Source organism: Narcine bancroftii, chromosome 3 (assembly GCF_036971445.1).
Source record: "Narcine bancroftii isolate sNarBan1 chromosome 3, sNarBan1.hap1, whole genome shotgun sequence".
Classification (NCBI taxonomy): Eukaryota; Metazoa; Chordata; class Chondrichthyes; order Torpediniformes; family Narcinidae; genus Narcine; species Narcine bancroftii.
Window position 1 is genome coordinate 248585808 of NC_091471.1, and position 16825 is coordinate 248602632.

At 43.5% G+C, this 16825-nt stretch overlaps 1 protein-coding gene across 3 annotated transcripts in view; it reads right to left on the minus strand.

Annotated features, from left to right (window-relative positions):
• The window catches only part of LOC138758496 (intercellular adhesion molecule 1-like), a 59457-nt gene that overhangs the window by 10667 nt on the left and 31965 nt on the right, over positions 1–16825 (minus strand). For all 3 annotated transcript variants that reach the window (XM_069927471.1, XM_069927469.1, XM_069927470.1), the window contains 3 exons: positions 12873–13163; positions 6794–7075; positions 768–1013 (listed from right to left, as the gene is read on the minus strand). In XM_069927471.1, coding sequence (XP_069783572.1) covers positions 768–1013; positions 6794–7075; positions 12873–13163 — 819 coding nt within the window. The remainder of the gene's footprint in view (positions 1–767; positions 1014–6793; positions 7076–12872; positions 13164–16825) is intronic.

Consider the following 16825-nt stretch of genomic DNA (forward strand, 5'->3'; position numbering starts at 1 on the left):
AGACAGAAATTAGTTCCAGAAGGACAAAGCTGGCAAGCTTTTGGAAGACTGCCTGGTCAAAGGAGAAGACTGGCTGTCTGAAAGGTGACCTGAAAGAAGGAGGATCATCTGGAGAACCCTCAAGAGGGCACGTTTCGTTAGCAAGACTAATTAAACAGGAATCAGGTGCGGATGTCCTGGAACAAAAGGATCTCTGAAGACCAACAAAATCCCTCCTGAGTAGTAACCATTTGCCTGTTAAGCACCAAAGACTGGTGAAGTTCGTTAATGCTAACTTCTGAGCACAGTTACAAGAATTGCCTGCAACCAGTAAGATTGGACAATGATCCAAAGAACTTTTCTAATCTTAAATACACATTACACACACCTGCGCTTAGTATTAGAAGGGGGATTAAGTAGGTTAAGTAATAAGTTAAAGTTTAATTCTGTTTTCTTGTTCAAATATAATTAAAAACTACTTTTGTTTAAGTAACCCTGTGTTGAGGTGCATATCTATTGCTGCTGGTTTTGGGGTCCTCTGGACTCCGTAACACTATGTTGAGATGTTATGGAGTTCTTCCAGGCAACCTGGCCAACAATTTTTAACTTTGTTATTGTTAGAAATGCAGCACGGTAACAGGCTCTTCCGATCCCACGAGGCCATGCTGCCTAAACCCCAATTAACCTACATCCTGTACGTTTTGAAGGGTGGGGGAAACCAGAGGACCTGACAGTTTGCAGACAGAAAATAAAGGAACTTATTACACAAGGACACCTCCTATACTTACACAAAATCTCTGCACGAAAAGAGGAGTTGATGGAGCCAAACTCATTATAGAGAGTACACATGTAGTGACCACCATTTTCCAGTTGGACAAAGGGGATGTGAAATGTCTCGATGCTGCTAATTATCTCTCCATCTCTTCTCCAGAGCACTTGGGGATCTGGGTTCCCTTTTCCATGACAGGTTAACGTCTGTGATTTCCCTTCAATCCACTCCTGTTCTTGAGAGATCTGCACCTCATCTGGAGAATCTGTGAATTTAATTACAATTGAAAATTTAAAAAAAGAACGCTGAAATTTAGGAGCTTTAAATTTCTCTTCAACCAATACACCAAACGTGCTGAAGAAACTCAGCAGCATCCGTAGGAACTAATGGGTAACCAACGTTTCGGGCTTGGGCCCTTCGTCAGATATAAGATCAAAAAGGTGGCAGGGGGAGGGGGGGAAAGGAGGAAGGGGCACGGCGAGGGGTACAGGCAAACAGATGGTCCGTGGTGGATCTGGGTGGGATGGTAGAAGAGGGGAAAAAAAACAGCTGAGAAATGATAAGGTGAGTGATAGGAGGGAGAAGGGGTGGGGAGCTGGAGGGAGGGAGACAGAGAGATAGGGAAAAAGAAAGACCCAGGAGAGGGGTTGAATGGAAATTTGAGGTTGATCCTGTCTGGTTAGAGTGCCCAGATGGAATACAAGGTGTTGTTCCTCCAATTTCTTGGTAGCATCGGTTTGGCAGGGCTTGAGGCCATGGAGAGACATGTTGGTGTGAAGAATTGAAATGGTTGGCCACTGGGGCGTCTTTGCTAATAGAATATTTCTTCTCCTCACTATCTTAATGAGACAATCACCTATTATTAAATAATGACATCTCGTTCGAGCTTCTCACTAGAAACATCCTGCCAAGACCTCTCAAGATCTTGGCAGGCTTCTTTTTTTGCTCTTCTCAATAGCAGATCATTTAAAAATTTTATTTCCAATGTTGGAAGCCAATTCCAGCCATTGACACTCAAATTAACCGACAACGTTTTGGACGGTGGGAGGAACGCGGAGCACCCAGGAGAGAACCCACGCAGACCCTTGGAGAACGTACAAGCGCCTTACAGATGTTGCCAGATTCGAACCGGGGTTGCTGACCCCGTAATGATGTTGCACTAACTGCTATGTGAACTGTGCTCGCCCTGTCTGACCTTTCTTCACATCACTGGTCACACATTTCAGGAACGAGTCCAACAAACTTTCCAATTTGCTTCCCTCCCTAAATAAGGGGAACAGTGCTGTACGGAGTATTCCAGACACAGAAGGTTCCTACACAACTGAAGCAGCCCTTCCCTACCTCTGCATTAAATTTCACAATAAACAAGAACATTCTGTCAATTCACTTCCTTATTCCTCCTGTACCAGCATTCAAACTGAGGGGCAGGGGTGGCAGTGCTAATTTTTTAAGTGCCAGAGCTCACCAAAAATGGTGCTGGATCTGCCCCCCTGAAGTGCCGGAGAGGTGGTCCGGTGGGCTCCAGCAGCACTGCACCCCTGATTCAGACCAAGCACCAGAATGCCCAGGAACCTCTGCATCGCACCACTTCAACACTGTATTTCGGAGCGGCACGGTCAGCGCAATGCCTTCACCACCTCAGCGATCGGGACCGGGGTTCGAATCCCGTACTGTCTGCAAGGAGTTTGTACTCTCTCCCCATGTCTGCATGGGTTTCCCCCGGGGGTGGGGGGGGGGGGGGCGCTCCGGTTTCCTTTAAAAATGCACCAGGGGTTGCAGATCAATCGGGAGTAATTGGGCGGCACTGACCTGTGGGCCGAAGTGGTTTGTAACCGTGCTAAATTTAAGAAATTTAATTTTTAAAAATTTTTCCAAGAGAAATTAGCGATTTTACATTTTTTCCACCATTTGCTAGATGCTTACACTCATTAAGCCTTTGCATATCAAGATTCAAGGTTCCTTTTATTGTCACAGAATAGAAAAAAATTAATATACATGGAATACTTAACATCTGTCTGCCATGGAGCAAAGAAAGAAGCACCATTAGTATTGGCTAGCAACCCTTAGAGAGAAAGAGAATCGAAGGTTGAGATGGACAGAGTTTATCAGGCAGAAATGGGCTCTTGATGGAAAGAATTTTCAGGGTCACAGGGAAAAAGCAGGAGGATGATACTGGAAAGGTTGCTTTGCAAACAGCAGACTGATTGGTCTCTTTTTCTGTTGGAATGTTTCTGGGATGTGATTGTTGTATCTATGAAGGTGATTCTTGGGCATTCCAATTCTCCTTACACTTTCTCATGTTATCTCCAAAGACATGAAACCCGTTAATACCTCCTACAAATTAATTTTCAGCTAGTTTTAATGTAGAAAAGTACATCATGGAAATAGGCCCTTTTGACATCCCCAATGCCAATCCAACCCGTATATACACATGTAATAGTCAAATTTTGTGGACCAACGTTTAGGGTAAAATTTAGGGGGTCCACTATTACACACATACTACTTTTCATTGCAGTAAGTACTTGTGTCGTTTGAGGGGCCGGGAGCTTGGATGGCCAGGTGGGTGGGACTGAGTGGTTAAGTCTGTGTTTGGGGCATCAGGAGTTCGGACGGGCTGGCAGCCAGGGCCTAGGCGAGAGTCCGTGGCTGGGGTGGTGAGAGCTCAGACGGGCTGGCAGCCGGGGCCTAGGTGAGAGTCTGCAGTCGAGGCGTCAGGAGCTCGAGTTGTCAGGCAGTCAGAGCCAAAAATAGGGGGTCAACCTTTACATGGTATCGACCTTTGCACGCGAATATACGGTCATTCCACCTACCTGCCTCTTCCGTATTTATGTGAGTGTATAAATGTCACTCATACGTTGCTATCATGGCTGGTTCCACCGCCAGCCCTTGCTCTCCTGGCAACGCGTTCCCGGTCCCGATCGCTGATGTGGTGAAGGCGTTGCGCTGACCGTGCCGCTCCGAAATACAGTGTTGAAGTGGTGCGATGCAGAGGTTCCCACCCTCTGGGTAAAATAAAAAAGCTGTCTCGCCCACCATTCATCTGTTTTGCATTCAAACTGTATCCCCGCCCAGGATAGGGACCTTGAGGGTGTAGAGTCTGTGGAGTAGTACAACTGAGCACCAACGTACAATCGCTAGACACCTCTCCATTACTTGGTGACAAATGAGCCAATTAAACACTGCTATAGTTTTGGGAGTTTGTTAAGGAGCGGAAGTGGTCGTCCATTGTCTCCATTTGAAATAAGGACCTCGCTGGCCTTTGGATCTGCGAGGGGTCAAAACACAGAGATTCTGGTGGAATTCAGCTGGTCTTGTAGTATATTATTGACATTTCAGGCCTCTCATTTCTTGAAGAAGGGCTCAGGCCAAAAATGTCAATCCTACTTCTTTACATCCCATGGACTCTGTGAGAACAGCCGAGTTCCTCCAGCTTTTTTGTGTTTTAACTGCAATTACAGCGCCTGCAGACTTCTGTGTTTCATTCTCAATGCTTGGGGAGGGGGGTTCTATAGCACCCCTGTGGGGGGTGCCACAGGACATTTAAGTAAAAGCTTTGTTTTCTTTTCACCTCACGTAACAAATATTTCTTTTTTTTTTTAAGTACAGAAGCCAGAACTTGACTGCTTCATGTGAAAAGGGGGCCCAAATAAAAGGTGGATAATGGCTACTTTTGACCATGAGTCATGGGAGTAGAATTAGAACATTTGGCCATTAAGTCTGCCCCATCATGGCTGATTTACTGACCTTTTCAACCCCATTCTCCTGCCTTCACCCTGTAACCATTGATCAAGAACCTATCTACCTTCACCTTAAATATCCCCAATGACTTGGCCTCCACAGTCGTCTGCGGCAACAAATTCCATCGATTCACCGCCCTCTGGCTAAAGACATTCCTTCTTATCTATGTTCTAAAGGGATATTTCTGTATTCTGAGGCTGTGCCCTCTGGTCTCAGACTCCCCTACCCCAGGAAACATCCTCTCCACATCTACTCTATTCAGGCCTTTCAGCGTTCAATAGTTTTCAATGAGATCCCCCCCTCATTCTAGAGAGTACAATCCCAGAGCCATCAAACGCTCCTCATATGAAAATCCTTTCACTCTGGGGATCATCCTTGTAAACCTCCAAGACCCACACATCCTTCCTTAGATATGGAGCCCAAAACTGCTCACACTATTCCAACTGTGGTCTGACCAATGCTTTGTAAAGCCTCAACATCACATCCCTGCTTTCATATTCTAACCCTCTCAAACTGAATGCCATTTGCCTTCCTTACCACCGACCTTTAGGGAGTCTTGCACAAAGACCTACATAAGTCTTAGAGTATCAGAGCCAGCGCCACCAGGCTGAGGAACAGCTTCTTCTCACGGGCAGTGAGAACACTGAATGACCAAAGGGACTGCTCACAGTGACCATCCGAGATGCTCATTTGTACAAAACATTATTTAATTTTATTGATAAAATACTTGCCCTGCATATATATTATTTGCCTGTAGATGTGTTAAGTTATGTCTGGTTGTGTGTCTACATGTTTTGTACCCAGGACTGGAGCTCATGCAATCGGAGGACAATAAATTTGAACTTGACCCCCAAGTACCTCTGCACCTCTGACTTCTGAACTCATTGCCCCTTTACAAAATGGATGACGCTTTTATTCGTACACTTCATTGCACTGTTCTCCATTTAAACGTAGAACATTAAAGTGCATGCCCTTCAGCCCAATATGTTGTGCCAACCTGTATAAACCTACACAACAATCAAAACCTTCACTATCTCATGCCCATAACCCTCTTATTTTTCTTGCATTCATGCACCTGTCTAAGAGGCTTTTAAATGCCTCTATTGTTCTAGCCACCACCACCATCCCCTAGTAATACATTCCAGGCACCCTCCTCTCTGTGTAAAACACCCCTAGTGTCTCCCCTAAACTTTCCTCCCCTCACCGTAACCAGATATCCTCTGGTATTGGCTACTGTCACCCTGGGATAAAGGTTCTGGCTTTAGCAACTATGATGGAATACTTGAGAATGTTTTTGGGAGATAAATTGGTAAAATTAGAGGAGTACACACACTTTAAAACAGATCTTATTTGAAATACTGAAGAATTCATATTCAGTGACTTCTGTAATGGAAAATGCTATGGAGATTTCACAAGTGGCTGTTAATTGAAGTGAATGAATGGACTATGGTCTTTAAAGCCACAGCAAGAGACAGGCCGTCTCCTAATTTCTCTTCACAGAAAGGTCATCGAGAGGTTATTGTTTACCTAAAACAACAGATTGACCAAAAGACCAACTCCTATTGTTTGCTGGAGAAGGTCAGGGGTTTTGCAAGTGAGAGAGAGAGAAGGACATACTGCCTGGCAGTTGAAGTCTGAGAGAGAGAGAGAGAGAGAGAGAGAGAGAGAGAGAGAGAAACAGAAGGGAGTCTTGAACTGTGTGTGACACAGAAAGCTGTAACAAGCCAGGAGAAGCTTGTTGGAACTGAAACACAAGCTCCAGAGTGGCAGATGGCTGGAAGTGCTATCTGTCTGATGTTTCTCTTGGAATAAGGAACTCTGTGATAGCCTGAAAGAAATAGGTTATTATCTGGAGAACCCTGATGGGGCAAGTTTCATCAGCAAGACATTGAGGTGACTAATGGTGGTACCTCTCTCTGCAAACCTACAAAAACCTTCCTGAGCGGAACCATTTACCTTTCGAGCACCAGAGCCTGGTGAACTTTATACATGTTAAATTCTGTGCACAGTTTAAGAATTGCCTGCAACCAATGAACTTGGAAGAATGAGAAGTGAGATTGAACTGTAAACCAAAGAACTTTTCTTAAATTTACACACACATTACACACACGTCCGCTTAAAATTGGAAGGGGGTTAAGTTAGGTTAGTTAAATTAATAGTGATAAGTTAAAGTTTGATTCTGTTCTCAGGTTTAAAGATAATTAAAAGCAACTTTTGTTTCAGTAACCATTTGTCATGATGAATATCTATTGCTGTTGGATTTTGGGGTCCTTTGGGCTCGTAACATACCAAAATGATGTGACTTACATTGGACGTTGAGAGTGGCAGACTGTTCTTTATTGATGGATTCGGAGTGAAGTTGTAACTTTAGCTCAGCTTCGCAGGTGTACTCCTCTCCATTCAGCTTTGCTAGTGGATACACAGTGTGGTAGATGGTGAGCTCAGAAACGCCTGATGCATTCTCTAACAGATCTCTTCCCGCCTTCAGGCGGAGTTGAAATGCGCCTGATACATTGAAGACACTGCAAGTGATGTTCACTGGGATCCCCTCAATGCTGGTTGGCACTTGGATTTCAGGGCCAGGGAAAACTGTAACAACAGAAAGCATTGTTAGAAATATTCTCAAAGTAAGTCCTGCAGCCACAGTCTGTCTCTAGCTGGACAAGGAGCTGAGGCAATGATCAAAATCCTCCACCCACCCCCCCCACCCCAATCCCACACACACACTTTCCAGCATCATTCACACCCCCACCCCCGACCTAATTTCCAGTCCAGACTGCTAGGGCATTATTGGGTCGATCCGGATTTTCAGGCAGTACTTTTAAAATTCAAATTTGAAGAGGAATAAAGAAGAGATGAACAGGTAAATTTTGCCTGAATTTTTTTTTTAACCTCTGCGGCCAAACAGGTACTTTGTAAAATAAAACAACTCCAATAGTATATGTAGAACTACAGAACATTGCAGCTCAAAAACCTTTGACCCTTCTTGCCTGTGCCGAACCATTTTCTGCCTAGTTCCACTAACCTGCACCCATTCCATATACCTCCAAACCCCTCCTGTCCAAATTCCTCTTAAATGTTAAAAATGAGCCCGCATTCACCGATTCAGCTGGCAGCTTGTTCACACTCCCCACCACTCTCTGCGAGAAAAAGTTCCCCCTCATGTTCCTCCTAAACTTTTCCCCTTTCACCCTCTGGTTTGTATCTCACCTACCCTCAGTGGAAAAAAGCCCATCTATATTAACTCTGTCTATAATTTCATATGCCTCATTTGAATAATTTTTAATGAATCGCTCATTCAATAGTAAATACGGCATGCTTCATTTATCAAAATGACCACTTTTAAAGAAAGATAAAACCAACACTTGACAAAAAGGTAGACATTAGTTTTTTTTGCTTGTTGCCACTATGCATCTGTGGTGTGCACACACAGCCCACTGAATTTAAAAAGTTTGAGTTTTCAAAAAGTAAGATCTTTAAAACTATTAATACCTAAAAAAAAACTTTTTGAAAGCTGGCATCTAAAATAGCTGAAGATAATATTATACGACTATAAATACTGTAAGTCCAAAAAAATTTCAGAATTGATTCCAGATCTTCAATCTATATATCATTATAAAGTTCTTTGTCAATTTTTGAATAGAGATAGGGAAAGATGACCCGAATACCACTGTAGAGGTAATACTGAGGGACTTCAACTCCATCTCAATACAATGAGGATATTCATCTGACTTTTCACAATGTAACAAAAGTAACATTTTTTATGTTTATTGCCCAGTAGTAAAAATGGAAATTAGGTAGGGCTATTCAATCTAGGTTTCTTATTTTGCTATATATATATATATATATATATATATATATATGACATAATAATTGATTTGAAATTGTCAAAAAAGGACAGGATTAAATATCGGCAGTGATTGAAAGAGGTATAAAAACTTTGGTGAACTACTCTTTGCAGATGATGCCGCTTTAGTTGCCCATTCAGAGCCAGCTCTTCAGCGCTTGACGTCCGGTTTTGCGGAAACTGCCAAAATGTTTGGCCTGGAAGTCAGCCTGAAGAAAACGGAGGTCCTCCATCAGCCAGCTCCCCACCTTGACTACCAGCCCCCCCACATCTCCATCAGGCACACAAAACTCAAAACGGTCAACCAGTTTACCTATCTCAGCTGCACCTTTTCATCAGATGCAAGGATCGACAACGAGATAGACAACAGACTCGCCAAGGCAAATAGCGCCTTTGGAAGACTACACGAAAGAGTCTGGAAAAACAACCAACTGAAAAACCTCACAAAGATAAGCGTATACAGAGCCGTTGTCATACCCACACTCCTGTTCGGCTCCGAATCATGGGTCCTCTACCGGTATCACCTACGGCTCCTAGAACGCTTCCACCAGCGTTGTCTCCGCTCCATCCTCAACATTCATTGGAGCGCCTTCATCCCTAACATCGAAGTATTCGAGATGGCACAGGCCAACAGCATCGAGTCCACGCTGCTGAAGATCCAGCTGCGCTGGGTGGGTCACGTCTCCAGAATGGAGGACCATCGCCTTCCCAAGACCGTGTTATATGGCAAGCTCTCCACTGGCCACCGTGACAGAGGTGCACCAAAGAAGAGGTACAAGGACTGCCTAAAGAAATCTCTTGGTGCCTGCCACATTGACCACCGCCAGTGGGCTGATATCGCCTCAAACCGTGCATCTTGGCGCCTCACAGTTCGGCGGGCAGCAACCTCCTTTGAAGAAGACCGCAGAGCCCACCTCACTGACAAAAGACAAAGGAGGAAAAACCCAACACCCAACCCCAACCAACCAATTTTCCCCTGCAACCGCTGCAACCGTGTCTGTCTGTCCCGCATCGGACTTGTCAGCCACAAACGAGCCTGCAGCCGACGTGGACATTTACCCCCTCCATAAATCTTCGTCCTCGAAGCCAAGCCAAAGAAAAATACGACCAATCATAGTCAATGAGAGTAGAGACCATCCTGCAAGAATTGATTTGGTTTGCTTGACTAAAAGCACCACTTTCGTTAAAAAGATTTTAAAAAATTCTTAGTTATAATAATGCCTAAGTATTTAAATTGTTCATTCACGATTTTGAATAAAGTTCCGCTGCACCCTTCAGTAGTAGTAATTCGGCCTTATGAAGACATGGGCATCGATTCATCATGTACATTTCTCCAAAATCAAACTTGCTCAAATTTATTCTGATATTAGTTCACATTGTGACCAATGTAAAATATTTGATGCCTCTTTGTTTTGGACTTGCCCTAATTTGGAAAAATATTTGACTAACATTTTTAGAACTTTTTCAACCCTATTTAGGATACTTTAAATCAGTGGTTCTCAACCTATTTCTTTCCACACATATATCACTTGAAATATTCCCTATGCCATCAGTGCTCTGTGATTAGTAAGGGATTGCTTAAAGTGGTATGTGGGTGAAAGAAAAGGTATGAAAACCTCTGTTTTAATTGTACCTCATTGACTCATTATGTGCATGGTTTCAGAACTCCAAAGGAAATGGGCCAATGATAATTTTTCTCAAGCAAAATATTCCAGTAACAATTGGGTCTGCAGCAGTGATTCTCAGCCTTCTCTTTCCACTCACGTACCACCTTAAGCAACCCCTTACCAATCACTGAGCATCGATGGCATCGGGATTACTTCAAGTGGGATGTGAGTGGAAAGAAAAAGATTGAGAACCACTGCTTTAGATCCATGTCCGGTCATTGCACTATTTGGTTTTTGTAAAGTCATAAATATTATTTTATCTTCTAATCAAGAACAGGTTCTAGCATTTTCTAATAGCAAGAAGAGCAATTTTGTTAAAATGGAAAGATGAGCTCCCACCTACACATCATCAATGGTGAGTAGATATTATGTCCTTTTTTAAATCTGGAGAAAATGAGGCATAATGTCACAAAAATCAAGATTTCTTTCGATAAGACTTGGGACCCATTTCTAGCTCACTTCCATCAATTGACTAATTTGGTGAAGTGATGAATGCCACTGAGCGGGTTTGATTGGATTCCCTGAGTCCGCTTGTTCGGATTTAACGCTACATATAATATGAATTTTAACCTTGTTTGCTGTGGGTTTGAATTTTTTTCTTTTCTTTTTTTTCCTTAAGTATTTCATAATATTGTAATTATTACCATTTATTGGATTTAGAACCATGTCATATTGCTACTGAACCATAGGTTATTAGTCATAAATCTGCAAAGGTTTCATTGCAATTGATTTACTGCTTTTTCGTTTGTTTTTCTGATAAAACTCAATAAAAATAATTTTAAAAGAGAGAGTTTTCGAAAAGTCTGGATTCTCGGGTGGCCCAGATTTCTAGACTTCTACTGTATATGATTCAGTGTATCTTGCTGAGCGAAACTTTGCCACTTTCAGGTGGACACAATACCCGACTGTAAAGCTGCCTATTTTACACCAATGCGGCTGTCGGGTGGCCACTGGAAAGTGGAGATCCCGGCCAGGAGGAGCACTTACCTAACCCTCCTCCTGTAGGTATATTCTCCGGCTTGGAGAATCCCCCATTGCAGCAGTGGGACTACGGCCACAGTCCATAGGAGCCGACGTTCGCTCGGACGCGGCTCTCCTTCAGCCGGCATGTTCAGGTGACAGAAAGGCATCTTCTCTGCGGCCACCTAAACATCTCAGCCGCACTACCCCTGCCACGTCAGCCGGCGCATTATCTGCATTCAAGCACCTGAAAGTGGCTTTTGCAGCACTCAGTTATTTATAAGATCTTCGAAGTTTGGTTAATGCCAGCACAGCTGTCATTGATCGTCATTGGGTCGGCCTAGCTGGGAACAGGCCGGTGGCTCCTGGGCCACTTCAGAGGATATTTTGATTTTAAAACAATAGTAAGGGTTCATTAATTCATTCCTTGTTTGTAAAGCACAGTGTAATCTCCTGAGAGTCCTGCCTTGCTGCAAATTTTTTCCTTTATTTATATCTAATGCATGTTTGATTCTATATTTCTGATAAGTACAGCTGCTGTTTGCACAGGATTTGCAGAATTTAAAAAAAATTTCATTTAGATCCATGTTCGGTCATTGCACTATTTGGTTTTTGTAAAGTCATAAATATTATTTTATCTTCTAATCAAGGATAGGTTCTTGCATTTTCTAATAGCAAGAAGAGCAATTCTGTTAAAATGGAAAGATGAGCTCCCACCTACACATCATCAATGGCCACGAGCCTGTGCCGCTTTTGGCCCACGAGCCTGTGCCGCTTAATTGACCTACAACTCCCGGTCCCATTTTTGAAAGGTGGAAGGAAACCCACGCAGACACGGGGAGAACGTACAAGCTCCTTGCAGGCAGCGCCGGATTCGAACCCTGGTCGCTGGCGTGGCAACAGCGTGGAGCTGATCGTGCTGCCTAGAGCACAAGGAATAAGAGCATGCTCCATCAGTCAGAGACTGGGAGTGGGAGAGGAGCCCACACCCTTGTCCATCCCATGGCGCTAAGTGAAGATAGCTAGCTTCAAGCTCTTGGGAATAAACATATCCAATCACCTCATCTGTACCAACCAAATTGACCAGCTGGACAAGAAAACACAACAAATACCTCAAAGGCTTAGGAAGATCGCCAAGTCCCTTGACAACATCTACAGGTGTTAAAACACACAGAAATGCTGGAGGAACTCAGCCGGTCTTGCACTGTCCTACCACCCCAACAATGTATTCCAGACACTCACTACTGCTGATGCGTGCATCACACTGTGGACGGGAGTTACCTTGTCCAGAATCGGAAGGAGCAGCAGAAGATGGTGACACTGCACTAGTCTCTCTCTCCTGCCTCAACCCCATCTAGACCGCCAGTTGCTGAGGAAAGGAAGCCAACCTGCCGAAGGGCCCATCGAACCCTTCTCCCTCCCTCCCTCCCGTTGGGGAGAATGTACAAGAGTGCGAAATCACACATCGACAGGCTCAGAGCCAGTACCTTCCCCGCAGCCATCAGGCTCGTGAATGAGCCCCACAACAATGCTCTCATGCTGTCCATGCTATGTACCAACTGCAACGCCCTACTCTGTAACTATGCTCTTGCTCTTCCACTTTGCATGACTTGTACGTATCTTTGAGTTGACTTGCTAGACTGCTCGTGGAAGAACCTTTATCACAGAACCAGATTGAACTTGTCTATGGCTAAATCGCTATATCCTCTTGACCTCCCATAGCCCCCTTTCCCCATAATTCTATCAATTTCTCTTTCAAATAACTCACTGATTGGGAATCTGCTCTGTGTCACTGGATCATCAAAGTCTTGAGACTCTTGCACAAATATTTTCAGTTGTTACTTGTTGAGGGATAGTTAAGGAACTTCAACAGATTGAAGTCATAAAATACTCTGTCATCCAACATGCTTACCGTACATCTCAATGTTGATGCTGTCATTTCTCATAACTGATGTGTAATTTTCAAAATCAGCCATGCAGGTGAGTTCAGTCCAACCAGGCTCTTGGGGTGTCCAAGCTATAGTTGCCCAGACAGTGGTGGGATCTGGCCGCTTTGTAACCGAATTCCATTCTTTACCATCCAGAAACCATCGAACTCTCATCTTATCCACTGGATAGACATTTTCTACCTGGCACATCAACGTGGCCTCTTGATTCACTTCCACTGCATTTTTGTTGAGTATTGTGGGAGGCTGTGGAAAAACTGTAAGGCACACAAGAAATGCACAGCACATTGGTTTGCAGTCCAACATAACGATTTAGTTTCAATGCAATCTTTACAGGTATCTGGTTATGAGACACTGGTGGGCTCAAGGATAATGGATGTAAACCTTTCAAGTTACCTTGCTCCCCCATGAGAAAGGCTGATCCTCCCCCTGTTCCTACTTCCTATGTTCCTAACCAACAAAGGATACAAGAGCGTCAGGTGAGTTGATGGAAGGTGTTCTTTCATTTTCTTTTGTGGAGCACCTGCCTTCTGCAGGGGGATGTTAGCAAACCAGATGCTAATGGACCTCAGCAGAATGTAGTGAAACAAACTCTGTATCCAAGGTGTTGTTGCAGAAGTATGGCCAAGGACAGGGGAACGGGCCTGGCTCAGTGTTCATTCAACTGGTGAGTCCTCTCTCCCCATTTAGGACAGCACAGTTGGCGTAGTGTTCAGCGCAACGCCTTTACAGTGCCAACAATCGGGACCGGGGTTTGAATCCCTGTGTCTGCGTGGGTTTTCCCTGGGGGCACCGTACCAGGTCTGTAGATTAATTGGGTGTAAATTGGGCAGCATGGACTCGTTAGCTAAAATGTCCGGAAATCTGGGACACGGAGACCAAAGTGTTAATGAATGAATGACGTTTATTGTCACATACAAGAGTACAATATACAGATTCATTGAAGTCTTTAGTCGCTTTCTGGTGGAATAGCTGGGAGAATGTGGCTCCGGAGCCGGCTGCGGGTGTATGCGAGCCAATATTCAGGTGGCAGCGCTGAAGGCGCTGTTCTGGCACCTGAAAGGTCTGCAGTGGGGAGAGGCACCGCGGAGCAAACGCCGGCTCCTGTCGGTTTGGGCCATAGTTCCGTCCGCTTTCAGGTGCCTAGGGGGAGCGCTCGGAAGCGGAGAATATACCTACCTGAGGGTTGGGTAAGTATTCCTCGGGTCAGGGTTCTCCGTTTTCAGGTGGCCTCCCAATAGCCGCATTTGGGTATTTTAGGCGGCTTTACGTTGGGGTATTCTGGCCACCTGAAACCGGCTTTAGTTTCTGCAGCTTCCCAGGTACATAAAACATTAACAACAATTTAAGTATAATTAACAAATTAAAAGAAAGATAATAAAAAATAATAAATATAGAATGAAGAGAAATAAATATATTTTCTTCTGGGTTTGATCTATCAATCTCTCCATGCTGCCTTTTCTTTGGAACATACAGCACAGTAACAGGCCCTTCCGGCCCTCAAGCCCATGCTGCCCAATCACCCCCCCCCCCCATACGTCTTGAAGGGTGGGAGAAAACCAGAGCACCTGGGGAAAACCCACGCTGAAATGGGGAGAATGTGCAAACTCCTCACTGACAGCCCCGGATTCAATTCCTGGGTTGCTGGCACAGTAATAGCATTGCGCTAACCACTGTACTAACTGTGCCTTCTCTCTACGCCATAGACTTGACTCGACAGCAGGAATTAAGCTGAGGCCCAAGTAATATTTTGGAGTTAAGCGAATAGAACCTAATTTAGTGCACAAGGAATCTCCTGTTAAACCAAATTTTTCTCCATCAGTACCTGATAATTACAGTTAAAATCTTTTAAATGATGAATTTGAGGGAAGCAAGAACAGATATAATAGGATTAGGGAAATGTAGTGGAGTATTCATCTCGCTCAAAGAGTGGATCTCGCTGATTGTCGTAAAGTTGACGCCGAAATGCTCACAACCTCCTGAGCACTTCATATACTGTTGCCCGCAAATTGGGAATTGTTCCAGTAAGTTTTTCAGCTCAATCGCTCTATTAGCTAAACAACCTCATCCTGTTGTGCAATATTACTAATGATTCTATGAGGTTACTCATTTCAATCATGTTCGGGATAAACTATGTTTAACAGCAGAAACAATTCCAGTTTCCTGCATTTTGTGGACAGAAGCATATCAAGAGTTCAGGGAGTTACTGCTTAAAGCTTTACTGAGCAGTTCTGTGTCAACTTTAAGATAATCAGGAGGCAATCTTTACCACAGCATATTTTACAGAATGGGTTATACAGGAACTAATGAGAAAGACAGACTTTGATCCTGATAGCAATTTTAAAAATCGGTAGAGCTGAGGGGTGGGTGCCAATTTTAAACTTCTGTATTTTTTACCTATTTATTTTCGGAGATTTTTTTTGCTGGTTGCTTGAGGTGGCCTGTTTCTTGAATTCCGTATAACTGGGATTTTACTGCATCTGAATAGAAGTTGTTCCACAGGCAAATGCAACACAGGTCACGTTTCACTAATTTGCTGGAGTTCGTTAGGATATCCATCCAGTAGATATGAGAGTTTAGGTAAGGTGGACAGCCTATACCTTTCTCCGGGGGTGACATAGAAAATACAAAAGGGCTCCTGTATAAGGTGAGGGGAGACGTCATGGAGACATCAGGGCGTTTTTATACACTGCGCATGCGCAATGTGCTCATTAAGGAAAAAGAGAACACCGACGGGAGGGAGGCCCAGCTGAGGAGTGAGCAAACACAGCATGACCAGCTGAGGGATGCCCAACACCAGGGCTCTCAGATGGAAGAAGAGGAAAGTGACAGGGAGTGATAGGAAAAAAGAACAGCAACAGGAAGCCCAACAGATGAGTAGCCCAGAAGAAGAGGACCAACAGCAAGAAGCCAAGCAAGAAGAAGCCCAGCAAAGTGAGGCAAGCACTCAACAGGAAAGTCAGAAGAGACACAGGTACAAGGAAGAGAAGTAGAAGACACAAACACAGGTGCAGACACAGAAGAGGAAGAAGAAGACCGAGATCTGTACAGAGAAATAGAAGGTAAAATAGATGGACAGAATATAGATTTAAAAAAATTTCAAGAACAAATGAGAGCATTAAAAGAATGGTTGACATTAGAATTTAGTGAAATGAAAAAGTGAGTAGAATAGAGCGGGTCATGACAGAAATAGGGAAAAGATTAGAAAATGTGGAAGAATGAGAAATGGCTGTAGAAATTGAAGTGAATGACCTAAGAAGAAAATTGGAAGAAAGTGACAAAAAAGTTAAAGAATTACAATATTTGTTAGCTCAGAAGATGGATATAATGGAAAACTATAGTAGGCGAAACAACATAAAGATAATGGGCCTAAAGGAAGATGAAGAAGGCATAAATATGAAAAAAATTATAAAAGAATGGATTCCAAAGGTCCTGGGAATGACAGAAATACAGGAAGTAATGGAAATAGAAAGGTCACACAGAGCACTAGCCCCTAAACCACAGTCACTACAAAAACCACGATCCGTTTCAGTAAAATGTCTGAGATCTACCACAAGAGAAAATATACTGGAGCAAGCAAGGAATAAAATTAGACAAGACAAAAAACCATTGGAATACAAGGGTCAAAAAATATTTCTTTACCAGACATAAGTTTTGAACTCTTAAAAGAAGAGGAAGAAGTTTAATACAGCAAAATTGATCCTATGGAAAAAAGGTTATAAATTTATGTTAAGATATACCAGCTGTGCTTAAAATATTTATCCCGAGGGAGCAAAACAGACTGTTCTCGGATCTGGAGGAAGTATGAGAATTTGCAGAACGCCTGCAGGACAGAAGGAGAGATGAAGAGATGTAACAAGAATGAAGAATGACGATAAAATACATATAAAGATGTAAAAATAATATATGTAAGAACTAA